The following is a 20,327-nucleotide window of genomic DNA, read 5'->3' as shown; positions in this document are numbered from 1 at the left end:
ACAGAGAGAGAGAGAGGCAGAGGAAGAAGCAGGGTCCCTTTGGGGGCCCTGGAACCCAGGAACATGACCTGAGCCGAAAGCAGATGGTCAACCACTGAGCCACCCAGGCAGGCACCCCTCATTACTACTTTTAAATTAGAAAATTTCTCAAAAAAAAAAAAAAATTTCTCTTACTGGAATAATTATAGTGATATCACACACCTGTATCCTTAGTTGTTGAAAATTCTAAGGTCTGTTTCGGGCATTGCATAATTCAGCAACCAGGAAATATCTGAGCATCAGGAAGATAGTGACTTTGCTTGCATGTAGTAAGCAGTCACTGAACACACACTGTTACTTCTGAATAAAGGAGCAATAAGCCACCCTTGCAGACATGGTGTTGCAGAAGTGTTGTCCTTCTCTTTCTCTATCAGCTGGTCACATTTAATCATAACAGTGAAGCACGTGCATAAAAAGGATCAAAGTATCAAGACAACTAAGGGTTTTCTGATGCAACTCTTCAGGGGAAAAATAGGATTAAAGAATTCAAGATTGAAACGTTGCTCTGTTGTGTTTTAACAGGCAGGTTTTCATTAAGAGTTTATTTATTGACTCCTTTTGTTCACTGACCACCCATCCATGTTAGTTTAAAAGTGCATATCTGAAAAAAAAGAGAACATAATTTAGCTTTTCCTTAGTTTTCCAAATTCTCCTCTCTGGTTATATTTGGAAATATTTTTTTAAAAAACACAAATAATGCAAAATTAGGTATTAATAACCATGTTCCACGTTCCAGACATAAGTATAGATTGCCAGATGTGTTAATAGCTCTTAGATTTCGACATTAAGATGAGCACACTTGTTTATGTAACTAATTGTTGCCAGAAAAAATGCAAACATACAAAACCTTGACATTTTAAGTGCAAAATGCATAAGAAAGGATGCAGCAATGAGATTTATTTAAAGTTCTTTATAAATCAGACCCAAAGGTTTTGTTTGTTTGTTTGTTTTAAGATTTTGTTTATTCATGAGAGACACAGAGAGAGAAAGAGAGGTAGAGACACAGGGAGAGGGAGAAGCAGGCTCCATGCAGGGAGCCTGACGTGGGACTCCATCCCGGGTCTCCAGGATCAAGCCCTGGGCTAAGGGGAGCGCTAAACTGCTGAGCCCCCCTGGCTGCCCAGACCCAAAGTTTTTATGTCTCACACTGTTTGGACTCTCCTCAGTCTCATTGTCCATTGCTTATTTTCCTGTCTCCTCAGCTTTTGCTTCCATTCCTTATATGAGGAGAAGATACTTTATTTTCATAATTTAAGATTCCCAGTTGGCCCTTCCTACTACTACTAACTTAATTAAATGAAATAAATGCCATTTGAATAGGAGGAAATACCCAGTTTCATTTACTTAAAAGAGGTGTTTTATTTTCTCGATGCCCATTTATTTTTAGATCCAAAGATCCAAAAGAAATTTCATACAGTACTAGTAAATTTTTCCTGTCTTTTTCCCCTGACTCCTCTTACATGAGTTTTAGCAATCCAGGCTGTCCTCAGCATTATCCGTAAAATGGACAGGTAGCTTCTCATTTTGTGGTTTTCCCTGCTATTCTTGATAACTTGCAACCATTTAACTACTTTTTGAAAATCATTGTGTCTTGAATTAGTAATATTCTTGTATAATTTTCTCTAAAATACTATAATTTTATGTATTTACTTTTTAATTTAATATACCTTTTTTTTTTTTAAAGCAGTTGTAGGTTTACAGAGTTCCCATCTACTCCCTCTCTCTTCTCCTCCTAATGCCCCGTTACTTGTATCTTGCATTAGTGTGGTACATGTTACAATGGATGAAGTAATAGTGGTACATCATTTTTAAATAAGGCAGTAGTTCATAATAGGTTCACTCTGTTTTGTGCAGTTCTGTGGGTTTTGACAAATGCGTAGTGTCATGCATTCCACCATTATAGTGTCATACAAAATAGAGTCCCTGTCCTAAGACACTCCCTGTTCTCTCCCCATTCATCCCAGCCTCCCTCACCTCCCCTGAAACCTCTTCTAACAACTTAACCTTTTTACAGCTCCAAGTTTTTCCTTTTCCAGAATGTCACGTAGTTGGAATCAGGCAGTATATGACCTTTCACACTGCCTTCTTTCACTGTCATTTTTTCACTAAGCAGCATGTATTTGAGGCTCTTCCATGTCATTTGGTGGCTTGATAGCTTGGATATTCAACAGTTTACTTATATGTTCACCTTTGGAGGGCATCTTGATTGTTTCTGGGCTTTGGCAGTTATGAATAAAGCTACTATAAACCTTCATGCACAGATTTTTGGTAGAATTTTTGTCCCATTGATCTATTTGTCTATTCTTTTGCCAATACTACAGTATCTTGATTATTATAACTTTATAGTAAGTCTTAGAGTCTGGTTGTAGCGGTTCTTTGACTTCTTTTTAAATATTGTCTTGGCTATTCTGAGTGTCTTGCCTTTCTGTATAGGTTTTAGAATCCTCCGATATCCACAAAATAACTTACTGGAGTTTTTATTGGGATGATTTGTGCTCTGTTCTGTTTCTCTTTGTATTTTAAGTAGAAGCAGGTTGGGAAGAATAAAAAGTGCAGTACTTTATTAAATGAGTTTATAAAATGGTACAAATGGAAATTTTTGGATAACTGGCTACATTTATATCATTATAAATTCTAATGTTTCAAATATTTAAATGTAGAAATGGAAGCTATTCAGAATTTTAATGGAAGAAGGAAGACTTTTCTGAAGCTTCATTCTTTTGCTGACCCACGTTGAAAGAGGCTGTATAAGTTGTATTCATGTCTATGTTTTCATGTGTTTGAAAATTAAAACAACACATTAGGGAAAATGTTTATAAAATTTATTGTTTTCTTTTTCTCATGTGCAAAGTAATAATATAAAGCAGTTGAAGAAAATAATCATATGTGAATAAGTACTAACTAAAAATATAAAGGTTTTCATGGCAGTGTTGTTGAAAGATAAGTTACTATACAATTCACCCACTTACAGTGTCCATTTGATGATTTGAGGCATATTCATGGATAGGCACAGCCATTGCCACAGTCATGTAGAATAGTTTTATCTCATTCATTCATTCATTCATTCATTCATTCATTCATTATTATTTCTAAAAGAAATCCTATACCCTTTAGCTGTCATCCTGGTGTCCTCTCACCACCCCTTAGCCCTAAGCAACCATTAACTTTCTTTCTATATATAGAATTGATCATTGTGAACATTTGATATAAATGGGATCAAAAGATTTTTTAACTGGCTGTTTTTGCTTATTGTAATGTTTTCAAAGTTCATTGATGTTCTTATCAGTACTTGATTTCTGTTTATAACAATGATATTCCATCATGGCTGGATATCTACCACATTTGGCTAATCCATTCATCAGTTGACAGACATTTGGGTTCTTTACACCTTTTGTGAGTAATGCTTATACATTACAATAATAGGCATACAAATATCTCTTTCTGTTCTTCCTTTCAATTCCTTTGGGTATGTACCTAGGAGTGGAGGTGCACGTTTACATGTTAGTAAGTTATTACCTGAGCTTAATTACAGCCATCTTAGTGAGTGTGCAGTGGTAGGTATCTCATTGTGGTTCTGATTTGCATTTCTCTGAAGACTAGTGATCTTGAGCATCTTCTCATGTGTTCATTGGCCATTTATATACCTTCGCAGAATTATTTATTTGAGTCCTCTGTCCCGGGTGGGGCCAGGACAGAAGGAAGCATCTAACTCTTAGCAATACCTACCTAGAACCTAGCCACAGCAAGTAACCAATGGTAGGATGACAAAAGCTGAAATCTCCCACTTCTTGGGAAGATAATCTTCTATTTCCAACTAGGGGGAGATGGAACCCTGATTCTACCAGTCTGGAGTGGATTTTCTTGATTGCTGATCTGAAAAGAGGAAAGGAGCAGGATTTTGGTTCAATTACTACAGACTCTTCTCTTTCTTTCTTTGTCTTAGTAGAGTTTCTTCAATAAATTTTTTCTCAGTTTTTTGTATGCTCTTAGGGCCATTTCCAGAGACCCTGAGTGGTGGGTTGTTTTTGTTTTTTTTTTTTAAAGAATTTTTATCAGTTTTACTGCAGAGCGGGTTAGGTCCACTGAATTCATGCTATCATGCCAATTAGGGGGAAAAATTGAAGTGCCATAAATGAAGTAAAATTTTTTAAGCTCTCATACTAATTAAATATTCTGTACCTTTAGAGTGGGTATTGTACATCCATTAATTTCTTGAAAGTAATTTTAGCACCTATCTAAATATACAAATTCATGTGCTTTTCCCTTGTAAGTCAGTTTTATTAAATATTAAACTATATACTTACTCTTTAGCCAAGTATTCTTATTTCAAAATTCAAAAGCTTTAAGATAATATCATAATAAATAGATGTCTTCCTATTGACTGTCCCATAGCCAGTCAGTTGAGCTCCCTAGATAAAATCATTACTAATTGTTTATATTTTTATAGAGATCCTGTGTGTGTATAAAGCAAGTAAATATGAATACATCTCCTTATCTTTTTTATTGTTTTGTATTATATTTTACCAAAATGGCTCTATAGCATACAACCCCATTTCTATTTCCTGCTTCTCCCCACCCTCAAATTACATACTTTGGAATTTGTTCTAATACATCATAGGGCACATCATTTTTTGACCACACAATTGATATTTAGTAATTATATCATCTCCATACTGATAAGCACAAACTGATTCCTTTGCTTTTATAATTTTGGTAACCTTGATAATTTTATTGTTAGGATTAATTTTTAGAATTACTAGAACTGGTGATTAAAAGTGTGTGTCTTTTTATTTTTTTGTTTTGCCAGATTTTAACTTGTACTCCATAGATGTTAGCCGGTAACATTGAGTAGCCATTTCTGTACATCTTTATAAAAGCTTGATACTGATTTCCTTCCTTCATTTTATCCATATATACATGCATAAAAACATGCATAAATTTTTTTAATTTTTTTTTCAAACATGCATAAATTTTATACATATATACACATTTTCCAATTGTGGAACATTATAGCTCTGTTACCCCTAAGTGTTGTAGGATTTATTTCCCAAAAGACAAAGGCTGTCTACTACATAACCACATTATAGTAATCAGAATATAGAAAATTAATAATCTAATACAACCATCTAATCCTCTAATTCACAAATATTTTTCCCAATCATGTCCTCTATAGCAAAGAAAAAAATTGCTTTTTTCCACCATTTAATCTAGCATCATATGTTACATACATAACCTCTTTCGTTGCCTTTAATCTGGAACATTTCTCAGGCTTTTTGCCCTTTATGACTATGACAATTTAATAATATCTTTTATTATTGAAAACTTCAAAGTACGGAAAACTAGTGATTGTAGCAATATGAACCTCCATGAGCTCCATCACCCAGCTTCATTTGTGGTTAAAGCTTGGCCATGCTTTTTTATTTATATCCTCACTCAATTCTTTACAGACACACACATATATAAACATAGTAGATTGTTTTAAAGCAAATCTAAGACATCATTTTGTGCATGCCGTGAGTAACTTAAGCAATCCCTCAAAGCACAAAGAAGAAAGTAAAAATAGATTACCTAATCTACCACCCTCCAGAAATGGCTATCAGTAGCCTTTAATAATTGTATGTATATAGCTAGAAGTATGAACAGGCATCTAGATTTGTTATAGAAGATAAAAGTATGGAGCTACTTGGAATTTAAAAAGCTTAGCTATTTCTACCAAAATGGAGAAGAGAGAAAGACTAATGTTGGAACACCAGAGTTTATTAGCTTAGCCCTTGTAACTTTTATATGGGCTGGAATGAATAGAAATTTTATGTGGAAATGTTTTTGCCAGTCTTAGCTTTTAAGCCAAACAGGCTTTGTATGATTTATGAACTATTTTTGGTTTGTTCTTACCAGAGAATTTTTCTGCCTTTAGGGAATTCATTAGTCAAAATATCATTGTATTGTTTGTTTCTTTTTGTTACTTTGTCCTGCCAAACAGTTTGAAAAGGTGAGCATTGGGCTAATTAATTGTCTCTAAGAGTTTACTTACTTTTTAGATGCATTAATTATAAAATTTGTAATCTATGGCAATTAAAATTCAGTTGTAATTGTTTCTGATTATCCAGGGCATTTAAATTTCCATATGCATATTAAAGTCATCTTGTTAGTTTTTTTTTTTTTTTTAAGATTTTATTTATTCATAGAGACAGAGAGAGAGGGGCAGAGACACAGGCAGAGAGAGAAGCAGGCTCCATACAGGAAGCCCGACGTGGGACTCAATCCCAGGTCTCCAGGATCACACCCCAGGCTGCAGGTGGCGCTAAACCGCTGCACCACAGGGGCTGCCCATCTTGTTAGTTTCTACCCCCAACAAAAGTCATTTGGCAAATTGGGAATTTGTTTGTAATTATATTTAGTCTTTACATCAATTTGGAGAGAACTGACAGTATGGAGTCTTTGATCTATGAACATTGTATATCTCTGGTTAGCTTTCCTTTAATGCCTCTCAGTAGTGTTTATGTACTCTTAAATTTATGTTAAATTTATCCCACTTCCATTTTTCATGCAATTGTAAATGGTAGTTTTTAAATTTTTCATTTTCCTGTTAGTATATTAAAATACAGTTGAGTTTTATTTATTTACCTGATATCCCACTACTGTGTAAAACTCACGAACTAGTTCCTCTAGATTCTTTAGGATTTCTGTATAAGTAATCAAGCCATGTACATTAAAGACATTTTTATTTCTTTCCAATTTGTATGCCTTTTTCTTTTCTTGTACAGTCTACATGCTGTTGGAGTTGTGACTTTGGGAGAAAAGTATTCATTCTTTCACCATTAAATGTGATGACTGAAGTAGGGATATTATAGAACCTGTTTATCAGGTTGGGTGGTTTTCTTCTATTCCTGTTTTGGCTAAAGTTTTATCATAAATGAGTTTTGAATTTTGTTATGCTAATCTGCTCATAATGGCTTTTCTTTTTTTGTCCATTAATATGTTCATTACCTTGACTTTTCACATTTAAGTAAACCTTGCATTCTTAGAAAAAATCCCACTTAGTTGTGTTTTATTGTATTTTTTTCCCATGTTTGTGAGAAGTATTGATTCATAGTTTCTTTTTTCTTGTGATGTCTTTGTCTCATTTTGGTATCAGGTTAATTTTGTCCTCAAAAATGAGTTGTTTCCACTTCCTTTATTTTCTGAAGGATGCAATAAGATTAATAATAAATGATTTTTCTCTTAGTGTTCGATAAAAATTACCTGTAAAGCCATCTGCAGTTTTTTAATAAAAAGAGTTCTAATTAATTCAGTTTCTTTAACTGGTAAGGGGCTATTCAGATTTTCTATTTCTTTTTAAAAAACCAATTTGGTGGTGTTGATTTTCTCTGCTGTTTATCTGCTTTCTACAATGAAAGCATAGGAGTGGTTATCTGAAGCTGGCCATAGGAGAAAAGAGGCCTAAGGAGAAGTGTTTGGAATGATAGAATATCCTGTATCTTCATCTGGACAGTGATTACACCAGAATGTTTATTGTCAGAAGTCATTAAAGGCACATTGGAAATTAGTTCATTTTATTGATTGTAACTTATGCCTCAATAAATTGATTTTAAGACTTATAAATAGGGACTCCTGGGTGAGCATCTACCTTTTGCTTAGGTCATAATACCAGGGTACTGGGATTGAGTCCCACTTCAGGCCCTCTGCAGGGGGTCTGCTTCTCCCTCTGCCTGTATGTCTCATGAATAAATAAAATATTTAAAAAATAAAAATAAAAATCATCTGAAAATTATTTCATAATTTTTTTTGGCTACTTACAGTTTTTTGGTAACAAAGTGACAGAAAATCCTGACACTCAGGGCCCCTGGCTGGCTCAGTTGATGGAGCATGAGACTCTTGATCGCAGGGTTGTGAATTTGAAACCCACATTGGATATGGGGATTACTTAAAAATAAAATCTAAAAAAAAAAAAAAAAAAAAGAAAAATCCTGACACACTTTCAAGATTCCTGAGAATTAAAATAAAGAGCTAAGTTCTTCATTTTATCATGTGAATGCAGTAGAAAGCTAAATTTGAGACCATGTTGTAAAAATCTATTGATAAAAAAATTTAAGATTATGAATTACATAATATTAAAGCTTAAAGGCAACTAACATTTTTTTTTAGTGTGCTTTAAGGAAACTGTTAGGATGAATTTCCAGCTATACTAATTTTTTTCACTGTGCATGAAGTACTTTTTCTCTCTTTGGTAGTTAATCATGTTAGTGCTTTTTCTGAAATTGTGACCTTTGAGTGGCATTATATTTTAGTGCTTAAGGATGTAGACTAAAGAGCTGGACCATCTGCTTTTGCATCCTGTCCTCTCTACTTCACTGATTATGCAGCCTTGAGCAAAGTTTTTATCCTTTCTGTGCTTCACTTTATTCATGTGGAAAATGAGGATAATATTTACCTCATGAAATTGTGAGAATTGAGTTATTTAATATACATAAAGTGCTTAAATAGTTCTTGTGTGGCATGTGTGCTCCCAGTGTTATCATAATCACTATTTACCTTTGAGACAGTAGTGTTCTGTTTAGAAGTATCCAGTTTTCTTTGTTCGTAAAGCATCATGAATATGTCCTTAATGTGTAAATTTATTTTCTGGTAAAGCAGAAGCAGCAGAAAAATAGTATTAGACTAGAAGTCCAGACATTTCATTCTTTTGTGTCCTTTTTTGGGTACTTAGGAAAAAAATTTAGTGCTTGGTGTTAGTAACCTGTAATATAAAAGGCATTATTGAAAGTTTTATAGCAATACCAATTAAATACCACTAATTACTAGTCCTAATTAAGATCACATGTCATTTAAATTTATATCTAAATTTATACAAATCTTACATGAAGCCACCTTTAGAGGTAGATTACCTCTAAACTAACCAGAGTTAGTTTCTGGTTTTAGTGATTTATTGATAATGTAATCAGAATCATTTCCTGTATTATTTAATCATCTTTCGATTTTAGAAAGGAAAAGGACTACATTGCTAATAATTCCTATTATCCTTTGGGGATTAGTAATCAGTGTACTGTGGTTTATACCTTTATTCTTAGAAACTGATGAGTAAGAATAATGTTTTGCCATTTGGAGATGTGCTTTTTCATTTTCTTTAAAATTTCCTTTATCAAATTACTTCTTCATATTCTTTGGACCAAATAGTTTATAATCAGAATATTTTAGGTTTAATCCAACAGGATTATTGTCTTTTAATAAAAACAGTGTTGCCTCAGGGAACCTAGGCGGCTCAGTTGGTTGAACATCTTGGCTCAGTTGGTTGAACATCTTGGCTCAGGTCATGATCCCAGGGCCTTGGGATGGAAACTGCTTCTCCCTCTCTCTCTGCCACTCCCTCTACTTGTATTCTTTCTCTGTCAAATAAATAAAGTCTTAAAAAAAAACCACAACGTTGCATCAATTATTTTGTTGTAAGAACAAAATTGGGGTTTATTTTTAATCCTATTGATTATCCTGGCAAAGGGTCTTGTTATGAAACCTCTAAGACAGGTTTTGTGTGTGTGTGTGTGTGTGTGTGTGTGTGTGTGTGTGTGTGTGTGTATATCATATATATATATGATAAACTCCCATCACTTAATGTTTGGAGCCACTTTAATATGATGTGCTTTAGCATATAATTTAGTTTGCTACTTCTCTAATTGGAGATTATATATTATTAATTACTTATAAAAAGCCATGCTTTGTTTTATTAGGTTTAATTTTTCCAACAATAGGATGTTGCAGAGCAGTGTAGAATGGATTATCTGGAGTTAATAGTTAATGTAATGTGGAACATAAAATTACATTCATAGAACTCTATTCAAAAGAATGTTAAGAAAAACACTGAACTCTGAGGAAAGTCTTTAAGTATACATTACTTTTTTATTTTTAAGATTTTATTTATTTATTCATGAGAGACACAGAATGAGAGAGAGAGAGAGAGAGAGAGAGGCAGAGACGCAGGCAGAGGGAGAAGCAGGCTCGCTCCATGTAGGGAGCCCGACGTGGGACTCAATCCTGGGTCAGGCCCTGGGCTGAAGGCGGCGCTAAACCACTGAGCCACCCCGGGGTACCCAGTATACGTTACTTAATAACATTGGAAAGCAGAAGCACCTGGGTGGCTCAGACACTTAAGCCTCCGCCTCTGGGTTTCACCCTAATGTTACCCCCTCAACCCTAGTCCTTCTCTCTACATGAAAGTACCATTACTAGTTTATGATTAATATTCTCAATATTCTATATCTAACTATACAAGTATATCCAGTACATGTATATATCACTGATTTTGAAACAAACCTGAAACAAAATATTCACGCTCTTTTGAATATAGTCTAGAGATTCTTTTACTCTGTGCAGTACCTACAACTCCTAGAGATATACCCATCTCTTTGGGTAGAGCAGAGCCCATATGCCCCTTATTTTTGAATTACTAAGTCATTGTTCCTTTTAGTTTATGTGATATCTACTACTCCCAGAGAAAGACCTGTTTCTTTGGGTAGACCCCATATAGTTCACAAATACCACATATTTTTCAGAATATAAGAAATTTATTAGTTTTTGGAGGTGGTGTTATACAAGAGAATTTTCTCTATGATGGAAACATTTTGTATCTGTGTTGTCCAGTATGGACTCATGTGACTGTTAGTCACTGAAAATGTGGCTAGTACAATTAAGAAACAGAATTTTTAATTCTTTTACATTTGAATTAAATTTAAATAGCTCTGTGTGTGAACAGTGACTACTATTGAACAGGAGGCATCATGGTTTAATGAAAAAGCTCTAGAGTTAGATGTACCTCACTGTCAGTGTTGGTCTTGCTATATTCTATTTAGCTGCTCATACAACTTACTAAATCTTAGTTTCTCATACACACAATGGGAGCCATAATTCCTTCTCCAAACAGTTATACACACAAAAAAATAACGTTGTTTAGAAAAAGGATTAGACATAAATATACCTAAGTGATATGCCTGGTAAAGGAGTCGAGAAGGAGAAAAATGGTCCAAGTCGACTGCAGCCTTGGGGCAGTTGGCTGGCTTAGTTGGTAGAACATGGGACTCTCAATCTTAAAATTGTGAGTTTGAGCCCCACACTAGGCATATAGCTTACTTTTTTAAAAAAATTAAAAATTAAAAAAAAGTAGATGATAGCCTTATCAGGAATCTTTGTCAGGGTAATCAGTGTGAAATGTTACTCGTGTATGCAACATTAATGTTTAGAAATTTATCTTTCCTCTGCGTATTCCTTTTTTTTTTTTTTATTTTTTTTTATTTTTTTTTTTTTATTTTTTTAACGATAGTCACAGAGAGAGAGAGAGAGAGAGAGAGACAGAGACATAGGCAGAGGGAGAAGCAGGCTCCATGCACCGGGAGCCCGACGTGGGATTCGATCCCGTGTCTCCAGGATCGTGCCCTGAGCCAAAGGCAGGCGCTAAACCGCTGCGCCACCCAGGGATCCCTCCTCTGCGTATTCCTACGTAGGAATTCCTACATAGTTCCCCAACCATAACAAGTATATTTGAGTTTCTTTACATATTTTGCAACTTATGTCACTCAAATACTGGTGTAGGAGATCTACCATATTCTTTATAAATACTACATAGGATAGAGTCATTTGGATATTATTGTGTATTTAACCCTTTAATTTATTGGTCTTAGAATGCTTCCAACTTTCGCTATTAAGATCAGTATTATGTATTTTTTTTTAATCTTTTTTTAAGTAGGCTCCATGTCCACCATGGGGCTTGAACTCATGACCCTGAGATTGAGTCACATGCTCAAAAATAAAAATCTTTTTTAAAAAAAGAGTTGCAGGGCACCTGGATGGCTTGGTGGTTAAGCATCTTCCTTCAGCTCAGGTCTTGATCCTGGGGTCCTGGGACTGAGTCCTCCATCAGGCTCCCCACAGGGGGCCTGCTTCTTGCTCTGCTTATGTCTCTGCCTCTCTGAGTCTCTCATGAATAAATAAATAAAATTGTAAAAACAAATAAAATTTTAAAAGTTACATGCTCTCTCAACTGAATCAGCTAGGTGCCCCTAAAAACAGTGTTATATTGATCACCTGTGTTTTTTAGGTAAATAGTAACAAGTGGTATTGCTAAGTCATAAAATATGAGCATTAAATAATGCCAAATTGGGAGGCCTGGGTGGCTCAGCAGTTGAGGTCTGCCTTTGGCTCAGGGCATGATCCCGCTGTCCCAGGATCAAGTACCACATTGGGCTCCCTGCATGTAGCCTGTTTTTCCCTCTGCCTCTTTCTCTGTGTCTCTCATGAATAAATAAATAAAATTTTTAAAAAATAATGCCAAATTGGTTACCAAGTTGCATATCCACCTGTTTATATAAGTCTGGCTTTCTTGTATCCTCACAAGTATTAATGTCAGGTTTTATGCCTATTGATTAATAACTTTGGGTTTTAACTGAATTTTCTTGAAAAGTAGAGTATACTATGTTATACTATAAAATTATAGAAAGTAGTAGTATTAGGGCCATGGGTTGGAAAAGAGACTTTAAATATAACCAAGTATGTATGAAAATTTTATATATGATTAAGATAGAAGGTAAAATTTCAAATAAGGCAAGAACAAGCAGTCATACTTTTCTACCCCTGTCTTCTGCATCACTGTTGGAAGGTGTGAAAATGTGGACCTACTCCTCCATCATTCTAAACAGCCTCCCTGTTTGTCTTCAGACCATCACAACTAATTTTACTGTTTTAATCAGTTGCCACATAAAGTTCAGGATTCCTATGCTTCATCCCTCCATACTCTAATCCCAGTACTGGTGGTTCCTCCTTCAATTCTCCTTCCCCATTTCAATCTTTTGTGTAGTAGAGTACCTATTAGCATCTGAAGAAAATTTTACTCATTTGTCCTTTTCTATTTAGAATGTAAGCTACACTAGGGGAGGGATTTTGTTTATTTTCTTCACTGCTGTATTCTCCTCCTATCTAGCAGCATGTTTTCAGTGAATATTTATGGAATAACTTTATTTAATATCTGGCATTAGAAAAAAAGAATTGTTAAGGGGACCTGGTTGCCTCAGTCGATTGAACATGGTGACTCTTGATCTCAGGGTCCTGAGACCTGAGATGTTTACAAAAACTCCTTTTAAGTAATGTAGTAAACCTTTTTCTTTTTCTTACCAGAAACCCCATACTGGGCATAGAGCTTACTTTAAAAAAAAAGAAAATGAAGGAAAAATGTTGTTAGCTCTTTATCTTAACACAATTCACAAAATCATGTTGGAAGTTGGAAAAAACCCACAAAACCTAACAAAAGAACTTATAAAAGCCTTAGAAGTAGTACATTTTCTTAGAGTAGGGAATTCATTCTTGGATGCATGTAGTTTTAAGAAAACACTTCATTTGAACTAGTAATTATTACAAGTTAGTATAGGGGCATCTGGGTGGCTCAATCAGTTAAGTGTCTGCCTTTGGCTCAGGTTGTGATCCCACAGTCCTGGGATCAAGCCCTGTATCAGACTCCCTGCTCAGTGGAGGAGCCTGCTATTCCCTTTATCTCTGCCTGCCACTCCTCCTGCTTGTGCTCCCTTGCTATCTGTCAAATAAATAAATGAAATCCTTAAAAAAATCTTAGTTAACTCTTTTTTTCTAACAAGTTGATCTACTGAATTATATACCTTTGATAAACTATGATCATATCATTTTATTTTGCCTGAGCTATAGTGGCTTTGTCATTTCAATTTAATTTTGAAAATAAAATTCCATTTCATTACTAATGAATTTTGGCTATAAAGTATTATGTGGGCTATTTAGTCTTTTTTTTTTTTTAAGATTTTATTTATTTATTTATTTATTTATTTGAGAGTGAGCAAGAGAGTACAAGCAGGGAAGAGGGACAGAGGGAAAGGGAGAAGTAGACTCCCCACTGAGCAGAGTCAGATCTATCTTTCTTTTTTTCTTTTTCTTTTTCTCTCTCTTTCTTTCTTTCTTTCTTTCTTTCTTTCTTTCTTTCTTTCTTTCTTTCTTTCTTTTCTTAAGATTTATTTATTTGAAAGAAAGAGTGAGTGAGCGAGCAGGGCACCTGGGTGGCTTTGATGGTTAAGTGTCCAGCTTTTAATTTTGGCTTGGGTCATGATCTCAGGGTCGTGTGATTCAGCCCCATGTCAGACTCTGCATTTAACCAGGCATCTGCTTGAGATTCTCTTTCTCCCTCTGCCCCTCCCACTTGCTCGTGTGTGTGCTCTTTCTCTCTTTCTCAAAATAAATAAAATCTTAAAAAGAAAAAAAAAGGTCTGAGTAGAAGTTATATGGCTGTGTGGACTTAACTTTTACATTGTAATTGTACATGTTCTCATTTTATGCTTTCCCCTTTACCTCTTACAGTTCTTGACATGGCAAGACATGTGCCACTCTATCGAGCTCTGCTGGAATTGCTCCGGGCCATTGCTTCTTGTACGTCCATGGTGCCCCTACTGCTGCCTCTTTCTACAGAGAACGGTGAAGAGGAAGAGGAACAGTCAGAATGTCAAACTTCTGTTGGTACATTGTTAGCCAAAATGAAGACCTGTGTTGATACCTACACCAACCGTTTAAGGTAGTATACTTGGTTCATTTCTCTTGATTGTGCTTCTACCAGTCTTTTTAAAATAGCTTTGTGTTTTTTAAATGACATATGTTGATTAAGCACACATGCATACAAGCAAGATCTAAACTACAAAGAAAAAAATATCCACCAAATCCTACAGAAACATTTATTACAATGGCTTATCAGACTTCTCCTTGTGTAGTCTTAACAGGTATAGGTTTGGAGTTTATCTTAAATTTTGTTATATTGTACCTAGTATACAGATGGATGCTCATTTTAGTCAGTACTGAGACCAAAGACACGTTTTAGCACCAATAAATACATACTAGCTGACATATTCTTAATACTGCCGTTACTCATTGTAGATCCTATATTTTACTTAATCATCTATTAGTGGACATTTGGGTTATTTTCTGTTTATAACCTCAGACATACATCTTTTGAAGCTTGTACAAATCCCCACACAGTAGATTCATAGAAATAGAATTGTTGGGTTTATGGATTACTTCTGTTTCATTTTGATATATGATACTGTTCATGCTATAATCTTTTTTAGAAGTGAGAGGATTCAGTTTTGTTGTATTTATAGTAAAGTTAATATTTATCTTCTTGGTAAATTTGTTAAATGAATTTTTGGCTTAGGTTTATACCTCATTAGATTCAGATGTTTACAAAAACTCCTTTTAAGTAACGTAGTAAAAATTGTTCTTAGCAGAATCTGTTCAGTGGTTGTCATTTAATGAAATTTTGATTTTTAAGGTATTTATACTGCCAGTGAAAATTTATTCTTTTGGCAGTGGTCTTTTGAATCAGATAATCTTCTTTACCATCTTGACAATGTATTTGTTCTACCTATTTTCACTTATTTTTTTTATTAAAATACTAAAATTGGAGAAACACGATATACATCAAATGATGGCAGAGAATTGGTCACTGAAAAAGTAATTTTTTTCTTTATTCTGTTGCAGTAATTTTGTACTTATTTATTTTTTGTACTCACTATCGCTTTAAAAGGTTGTGACTCACTGCCAGGCAGTTAAGAATTGTGAATTGGATAAAAGATTAAAGAAGAGGCAGTTGGTAGAAACATAAAAACCTGTAGGTTCATACTATTCTTTTACCAGGGAAGGAATACGTAAAGGTATATAATCTTTGATGGAAGATTATTTGTGTTATAGAGAAGAGAATATGATGTATGGTCCCATCATTCATCACGGCAAAAATCTTAACAAGAAATGTAGGCGGCTGGCATACCTAAAAATAGTGTCATGTCATAATTGAACTGAGGGTCTAATCCTCAAATTGAGCTAATGTCTCATTGAACATCCAGTCTGTACCCTGGCAATCTCTGTTCCTTACTGTATAATAAACATATTTCTTGACAAAATAATATAAAATATACAAAGCTTTGAAATTGCCCTTGTGTATATTTTTAGGGGAATCTTGTCCTGTGTTTCTGTACCTCATCTTACTGCGTTTTGAGGTGTATAGTACTAATTGATAACAAAATTGAAAATATATGAAACGTTGAGTGTTTTTTCCCAGGAAAATTTTATTTCTTGGATGAAAAAATTGTGTGAAGATGTGGAATGTAGTCATAATTAACTTTTATTAAAAATAATATCACAAATTTATGGTGGTATGTGACAGTAAGACCATTAAAATAAGAACAACTCTTTATATTATATATTTCCTTAAGTTATAATTTCTGTTGGATCCTGCAAAAATGGTGTTATACTGTATTGAATTCTAAGGTAATTATGGAAGATACTTATTGCAGTGAATGGGCTTTGTGTACTTAGAGCACCTTTTTTGTTGCTTTTCTTAAGTTAATATATTTCCTGTTTCCATAATATATGCAGTATAATTTTTTAAAAGTAAACTTGACTTCTGTATAAAATATATTGATGATTCACTATAAAATACAATTTCAGATAGAGGGTAACTGACTTTCATTTAATTGGAGCTTTTTGTTTTCCTCCTTTTCTACTGGAAAAAATTACTCTTCACATTCTTTCCTTCTTCAATAAGAAAAATGGCACTTCAGGCTTCTAAATCCTGTACCAATGAAACATACATGTAAAGATCATAATGATTATTCAGTTTGTTTTATTTTATCTTTACAGTGACTGTACAGTAACCTTTTAATAACTTGTTTTAGTGATAAAGTAACAATGTTAGTGAGTTTTACCATAGGATTTGAATATTCTTAGGACTATTCATGATATGTATTATATTTTACAACCTGTGTTAGAAAAGGAAACCATCAAAGACATACATGTTATAACATCTCTACTTGCCTTTCAACATTTGGTACATCGAGAATTCATTTTCCACTTCATAGAGTGAGAGGATAAAATATATTATCTTCCAGCCTATCAGGACTAAAGATGTATTTCTTTTCATATTTTCATTATAATAGAACTCTGATAAAGAGATCAGCATAGTCCACTTTCCTTATAGACTTCATACCCACAGAAATTGGCTAAGTTTAATTTTAACACTGTCTGAAAGTATAAAACTTCCCCTCCCCCTACCTGCCTACCCCAGCCCATCTGTATTTTTTTTAAAAACCTAGTATACTCTTGAGAATGGTCAAGGCAAATATGTTCCGTTCATTGATCATTTCTGGGTAAGCCTTGTTGTATTATCAGGGCTTAGAGGTATGGCCTTGAAAGTAATGTATACGTGTATTTCAGCTCAGAAAATTTTTACATTATTTTTATCTCTGCCCTCAGTAATAAATGTAAGGGTGAATAAAGTACATCTTTTTAGTATAGTTTTTCTTTTTTTCTTCTTAAGTGAGAGCTAGTATTTGTTTACTAATTATATACCTTATTGGCTTCTTTCCTTTTTAACTTCTCATTTGTTCCTTTTTCTTTTTTTTTTAAACCAAGCATACACAAAGGGCAGTAATTTTCCCTTCAAATGAAATTTTAATATGTTTAACCATTTGGTATCTTAAATAAAAAATAGATTTGCTGTGTGCTCTGCAAAAGGTCTCTAGTTGATAATTGTGGTTCATTTCATTTAAATTATGTCTCCTTTATATCTTTATACAATTTTTGTCTTCTTATTGTGGATGAGAGAATTGAAATGTTTTGATCCAGTGCTGAAGGGAAGTTTACTTTCCTGCTAGGAATAACCTGATTGAGATTATTCTGTCGCTAATTGATTTTGACCTCAAAATTCAAAGAGTGAAGGAGATTATGACTCAGCCCCCAACCACGCTAGAAACTTTCTGTAAGAGGAAACAGAAAGTTACTGTTAAGAAACTGTAAAGGCAGATAATTGACCTGGATATTGCCAGACTTGTGTGTTAGAAGTTTGTGTTTGGGGCACCTGGCTGGCTCAGTCGGTTAAACGTCTGCCTTCAGCTCAGATCATGATCCCAGGGTCCTGGAATCCAGCCCTGTGTTGAGCTCCCTGCTCAGGCGAGAACCTGCTTCTCCCTCTTCCCCCTGCTTCTGCTCTCTCTTGCTGTCTCTCTCAAATAAATAAAATCTTGAAATCTGTGATTGTATTTAGATAGCAGAGAGCTGGCCTGGTCACAAGAGCCTGTCTGATTTGTTCATTTAGCAGATTGCTTGTTGAATGTTCATGAGAGCATAGCAGGAAAATTGGATCCTTTTTCTAAGGGACTGACAGATAAATGAGGTAAACAATAACTAGACAGTTTTAATTACACAGTACATGGCATATTAGAAGAATAAGATATTACTGAAGAATCAAACCTGATTTGGAGACCTAAAAAATAAGAATTAGCTAAATAAAGTAGGTCATTCGTTGATATACCAAACTGAGAATAATGTTAGCAATGAAAGAAAGTATCACATATTCAGGGAAACCTAAAGAAATTTTGTATGACTGGGTATGGTAGATGAGTGGGAGATGAGGCTGAAGAGAAAAGCAGGAGTTAGAAGTTGAGAAAGGGTGTATTTACGGTTACTTACTCTTAAGTGTGGTGATAAGCTACTGAAAGGATTTCAGAGATCAGATTTCATCACCCAACTTTATCTATATACCCTAAGCCTTGAGCAAGAATGACTGCTAAGAGGAGGAACTAGAGTTGTTGCCACAGTGGCACAACCCCACAGGAATGCCTTTTATGCCTAGTAGTTCTATGATTAGTGATTTTTTGCTATTATGTGTATGAGATATAATTATATATTCATCTCCCATCAATGTCCACACATACATATATCTAAAAAGTAGCTTCTGAATTTTAAATTTTGAAAAAATAGACTCTAAGATGTGTTTCAAATGCCCTTCAATTATAATTATACCCTAATAAAATGATGATTTCTTATGGGATAGTTTGATGAGTAATGTAGTACTCTGGTGGGGTTGATATTTGATGTAAACCAGAGCACTAGAGAATGAATGTAGTACTTCTGGTTTATAATATCCCTCTTTTCTTTTTTTTTTTTTTTTTTTTTGTTAATATCCCTCTTTTCTGACTTAAAGTTGACCATTCCCCAGGCAGTTGTTAAATATTTACTGTACATTAAACTTCCTAAAGTCAATACTATTTTAATATTCTTTTATTCATGATTCTATATTTTTACTATCCACCACCTTCCTTAACCTGTCCTTTCAAGATTCACAATATGTAACTGTATAGAGCTGATTTGAGTCTAATGGTTAACATAGACAAATTGATTATTATTGCTTTTGACTGTTAGTAAGCATTAAATCATGAATAACGTTCCCTTTTGGAAGCACAAAAGAATAGGCAAAAGTATCACTTCCAAATAGAGAATTTTATATTCAACATTTTCCAACTGAAATAGACAAGATTAAAGGTAATTAGTCATCAGAAATTTTTTCGGGATTTGATTTTTTAAAATGTAGATGACATGTTTTGTCCATTAATTGTGTAGCCATCTGAAAACAGCTGTGCCTATAAGGTTAAATGTAATTTTCTACTTAGGCCATTTTCTTCCATGATCTATCACTTAAAACCTACACAGTATTGGAGCATTTCAGGATGCTTTCATCCGGAAATTTTGTATTTCTTTCTTGTTCCTTTGACATTTTTTATAATAATTTCACCAAAAAATGGGGAAATGGCTAATTAAACTATCAATATTGGTTATATTTAACTTTGCCTCAGTCATTTAAGGTAGCTTATTACTTTATTTCAGAGACATTGTTCAAAAGCCACCTTAGTAATCGCTTTGGTAGAAAGAACAGAGGACTTCCAAAATGATAAAGAGCTCCATTTCCTTTGCTTGTCCACTGCTATCCTAGGCGCCTGTGAAGCAAAAAGAGTTGAATATTTATGCACACATAAATACAGGGCTTACACTCTAAGTGGAATTAAATCCCTTGTTGGTGATTACAAATTTTCCTAATCATAAACACTCTTGTCTTTCTGGTAATCCTTTCTTTCTTGACTAATGAGAAAAAATTCCTGGCTTCTTGTTTATTTTATTCATAAAGTCTTAATTTCTAGCTTTTTCCCTTCAGTTTTGTGATTTAGTGACTTTTGTGTTTAATACTTTTTAATATTTAGGCCTACAAGCAGTGGAAAGAAATAGTTCCTCAGGGACCAAAAGAGCTAGAGAGATGGTGAGGAAACGCATTGAGAACAAGAGAGCACGTTTATCAAATAGAAGACAAAAATGCATGCAAGGTGTCAGCAGAGTTACTTACCCACTTGCCAAAGACAGACTGTGATAGGTATTCATTGATGCATTAATCCAGAGTCACTGCCACTTAATTTTGT

The 20,327-nt window shown here is 34.2% G+C and overlaps 1 protein-coding gene across 19 annotated transcripts in view; it reads left to right on the top strand.

Moving 5' to 3' along the window:
• Positions 1–20,327, top strand: part of BIRC6 (baculoviral IAP repeat containing 6) — a 230,898-nt gene that overhangs the window by 171,584 nt on the left and 38,987 nt on the right. For all 19 annotated transcript variants that reach the window (XR_012004549.1, XM_072770594.1, XM_072770588.1 and 16 more), the window contains one exon: positions 14,395–14,605. Coding sequence is in view for 18 of the 19 variants with exons in the window: in XM_072770594.1 (XP_072626695.1) it covers positions 14,395–14,605 (211 nt within the window). In the remaining variant the exon portion in view is untranslated. The remainder of the gene's footprint in view (positions 1–14,394; positions 14,606–20,327) is intronic.

The sequence above is a fragment of the Canis lupus genome, chromosome 12 (assembly GCF_048164855.1).
Source record: "Canis lupus baileyi chromosome 12, mCanLup2.hap1, whole genome shotgun sequence".
NCBI lineage: Eukaryota > Metazoa > Chordata > Mammalia > Carnivora > Canidae > Canis > Canis lupus.
This window is presented reverse-complemented; position numbering and strand designations above follow the sequence as displayed.